Below are 4,377 nucleotides of genomic sequence, written 5' to 3'. Positions count from 1 at the left end.
ATTAGAAATGAAGCAATTTAGAGATGTATCCCAGGAAAAATGCATTTACTGCATATCAAACAATTTACTTCTTTCCTCATCCAGACTTTTTTTTCCAGAGGCATTTTTCATAATAAAACAGTATTTTTGGCTTTTAAATGTTTATTTTAGATTGATGTTCAGATTTATGAATAGCATTAAAAAGGAATGCAGAATAATACACACAAATGAAAGAGGTTAAAGTTAAAAAAATAATTTATTTTCAATACTTCACAGTACAATGCATCTTTAACATCATACTGTCACATTGCCATGAGCAGTTTACAGCCCATAAAACAAAATCTTAAGAATCTTTCCCTTATCATAAATGAGGATGGCTTAGTCTGCTCCTTACAGTATAAAATAGCAAAGATCACAATTTAAAAAGACAAGTGAAGGACAAAATGAGGGTAGGAATGATTTTTTAAAACTGAACATAAAAACAAATATTGAACTACCCTGCTTACAGAAAAGGTACCCACATTGCCTGGTATTTATAGATAGTTTCATACACATTGATTACAGAAGAGTAAAAGAAAAAAGACCAATCAATCCTGTTAGCTGCAGGCCACCAAACCTTGTATGTGATAATGCTTTCACACCTGGAATGTTCCTGGTCTCATGCTTATTCAGTGTACAAACACATTGTACTCACCAATGCTAAAGAGAAAAAAATTGATAAAAGTTATGGGGGACATAAATATGTCTTTAGATCATGCAGCACACTGATATACAACACTATTAATGGACTGTTCCATACCAAGGTTAAGATATAACTGCAAAAAAACCTATCCCTATTAAAAAAAAAAAAAAAAAAAAAAAAATCAGCCAAATAAAAGTAATTTTCATTTTTAGGTGTCCACACCATTGGAATGATAGAAAACAAGATATAGCAGCATACTTTAAAAAAACCCTGAGACAGACTCCATCTCCCATATGCACACAAAATATTAACAATCCAAATTACTTAATTAAATAGAAAAGAAGTCAGATTATTTGGTGATATGTATTTAAGAGAAAGGCCAGCAGATATCAAATGGAAGGCAGCCTGTTGAACATCACAAGGCAGACAAAAAGAAACAGCCCTACATACTGTGCTGCCTATTGCTTCATCCTTTGATGCATTAGACCATTGTGACTATCATAGACCGTACACCAGCTCTGACGAGTTGTGTATTATAACAGAATTATGCTAGGTAACAGCTCAGAACAAGTGAAGGCTGTCCTGCTCAGTGAAACTGAAAACATCAATATGTAAGAAGGCCAAGACAGCCTTTGTACTTCTTGTACAAAGTATCATGATAAAAGTAAAAGTAGATACAATTGGATTGTCTGCTTTAATTTATTATTATTTGTGAGATCCCCCTCTACAGTAGCTCTGGTCTAAAATATTTCCACTGGTGAGAGCCTTCCTGTAGAGCAGCTGCCAGTTTATTTCTTCTTGTCCACCACCATTCAGAGCTGGCCTAGATAATACAGCCGTAAAATTACTGGACTTTGACAAGTTAGCATGAATACTATTGAGCTTTTACTGACATTGGTGCAGTGCTGTCAAGCTTTAGAAAAAACACCAGTGTGGATAACACCTGAGGCAATGCCTTTCATCAAACCATGTAGAAGCCTCCCACACTGGTAGAACAGGAATGTGGACAAAACTTCCGGGAAATAGAAAAGCAGGAATGGTATTGCTTTGGGAAGCTAACGAGTTGTAAGCTCTGCAGTCTTCCCATTTCATTAAGAAAAATCATATGCATAATAAGTCATACATACCAAAAATCTATAGCAGAAACAAAAGTACTGTGCATAAGCATCTGATAACTGATTGCTTTAAATCATGTTTGCCTTCCAGCAGCTTAAACATATTTTTAAAGGAGTATGACATAATATCCCACCACAGTAATATCCCTCTGCAACTTCATACCACTCTTCTCTCAAACTGAGACCAAAGACCTCAGTTTAAAAAAAACAACAAATTTAAAGGTACTAGAAAGCAGCATCTGCATAAAATACACCTCAGTGCAGTCTATTCTATATACAGAACTTAGGCAGACAAGGTTCTTTTGGCAAATGATATCTTTTATTAGACCAACTCAAATAGTTGGAAAAATTCTTCTTTGCAAGCTTTCGGGTACAAATACTCTTCAAGCAGCCTGATGAAGGGTATTTGTATCTGAAAGCTTGCAAAGAAGAATTTCTCCAACTATTTGAGTTGGTCTAAAGACATAGGCAGACAAGGTTTTTTTGATAAATTTGGTATCTTTTATTAAACTAACAGAGCTACAACCTATACCCCAGTATGGAGTACATACACTTTTACTAAACCAAATACCCAGGTAAGCAGCTTCCTCTAAGTCAACAGAACTGCTTGCAGAATTTGACTCACATACAGACCTAATATTAACGTGCCTTGGATTTCTTGGCCGCTTGTATTCCTTTATGATAGTGAGAAATAATCTGAACTAGGATGAAGCAATTAATAAAAAGAAAGAACAAGCCTGCCGACCAGATAAATAAAAAGGTGTTGTTTCCTTTAAACTCCAGGAAGTAGGCAGGAGCCAGCCACAGTGCCTGTCCAATAAACCACAGAAGGAGAAGCAGTACGCCCTGATGCCAGGACATCCTGATAACAGGCATGACGAGTGGCAGCAGGCACAAGTACCAAAGGAAATACTGGGATGTGCACACTTTGTTAAAACTCACAAAGATGGCAGTGTGCAGGAAGAAACAGAAGGCCAAGTCTTTGTAATAGGCCAAGGACACCACTAGAAGTAAAAGCAGCTGTGGCAGGAAAGCGGCGAGACCAAGGACAAAACTCCATTCGCTCTCTGCAGTCAGGTACAACATGTAGAAATAGGGGGAGAAGTTATGCCGGATATCCCTTCTGGTCAAGTGGTAGAGGTAGGCGTGCTCCAGAAACTCCCAACCATACAGGGAGTAGCATGCAAGGCCCAAGGCGGCAAAGGTACCACCAGCCACCACCCCAAAAAGCAACACGTCCGGGCTCAGCAGCCTGAAGAAAAGCTGCCCAAAGTAGCTCGCAAAGCCAGGCTTGGATGCATTCGATGGGACGGTCTCCACTGGCCCTCTGCCACAGCCCAGGTGCAGGGCGATGGGCAGGGCGTAAGTCACCGGGTAGATTTTCAAGTGCACAGAAAGGCCATAAAACATGGCGGCTTTTGCGATGTCTCTTCTCTCCAAGTATAACACGGTGGCCAGCACAAGTACGGCGACCAGGGACTCCGCATTACCCCTGCTGGACACAGCCATGGGCAGCGGGTTGAGCAGCCAGAGGGCGCAGTAGCCGCAGGCGGCGCCAGGCTCCAGCCCCCGCAGGCGGAGGATGCGCTCCACCAGGCAGGCGGCCACCACATCACCGCTGATGAAGAGCAGCTTGCCGCAGAGCTCTGAGAGGCAGATGTTGGGGACGAGCAGCCAGGCCAGCAGCGGGGTGTAGCGGTAGGTGGCCCGGCGGTAGGGTGAGTGCCCTGCCGCCACGTGCCGGGCTGCGTCTGTGAACACCTGGTAGTCGACGTCTGTGTACTTCACCGCCAGGGCCTCATCCTGGTACCTCCCGTAGACCACCAGCCCCAGGCGCAGCAGTGCCGCAATGCCCACCACCACTGCTCGCCAATGGCGCAGTGCCATGGCACTGCCCGAGCAGCACCTGCGGAGGGAGTGAAGCTGCTGAGCCCGGGCATAAGAGGCAGCTGCTCCCCCTCAGAGCCAGCAGAAGCCCATGCAGGGCTGCCCTGCACCCCCCACACTGCCACTGAGGGGGACAGGGGGTGGCACATGCGCACACCTGCGGGGAGAGGCGGTGACGTAGACGCGGCGGCGCTAACGTTCGGAGCCGTTGCCCGGGGGGCGGGCAGAGGGAGAGAGACCGGTACCTGCGTGGAGGGGCCCGCTGCCACTTCCGCGATCGTTGCGTCACAGGGGGGCGGGGGCCCCAACGAGCGCGCGCGCGCCGCGGTACTGCGCATGCGCCCGGATTCATTGGCTTTCCCCCTCCCCCGCCCCTTGCCTGGTAAAGTTCTAGGCGCGCGCCTGGGCAGTTGGCGGAGGCTCCTTTTGCGGGGGAGGCTGCTGCTTCCTCGCGTCATTAAACGTCACACAGTCATGACGTCCATTAAGACGTAATTAAAGGTACCAAAAATAAAATAAAATAAGAGGAAATAAAGGCAAAAACCACACACACAAACAAAAAGTCCGGCTTTCTCTTTGGTCCCATGTGTTGGGGCTGTCTGTCTGGGGAGCCTGGGTAAAGCCCTGACTTGGAGGCCCTGGCAGGCATTACACCTATGGCACACTTCCCTGGTGGAGGGTGCCAGCCATGTGATGGGTGGGTGGTGCTGAGCC

At 45.5% G+C, this 4,377-nt stretch overlaps 1 protein-coding gene across 1 annotated transcript; it reads right to left on the bottom strand.

The window, feature by feature from the left end:
- Positions 1 to 216: 216 nt before the first annotated feature.
- On the bottom strand, positions 217 to 3,940 carry PIGM (phosphatidylinositol glycan anchor biosynthesis class M). Its single transcript, XM_090044801.1, has 2 exons — positions 2,410 to 3,940; positions 217 to 678 (listed from the first exon to the last, which is right to left on the bottom strand). The coding sequence occupies exon 1, from the start codon at positions 3,661 to 3,663 to the stop codon at positions 2,416 to 2,418; it is 1,248 nt and encodes a 415-aa protein (XP_089900927.1). The 5' UTR covers positions 3,664 to 3,940; the 3' UTR covers positions 217 to 678; positions 2,410 to 2,415.
- Between the last annotated feature and the right edge of the window lie 437 nt (positions 3,941 to 4,377).

This window comes from Crocodylus siamensis, chromosome 1 (genome assembly GCF_052110815.1).
Source record: "Crocodylus siamensis isolate JL-2025a chromosome 1, ASM5211081v1, whole genome shotgun sequence".
NCBI lineage: Eukaryota > Metazoa > Chordata > Crocodylia > Crocodylidae > Crocodylus > Crocodylus siamensis.
This window is presented reverse-complemented; position numbering and strand designations above follow the sequence as displayed.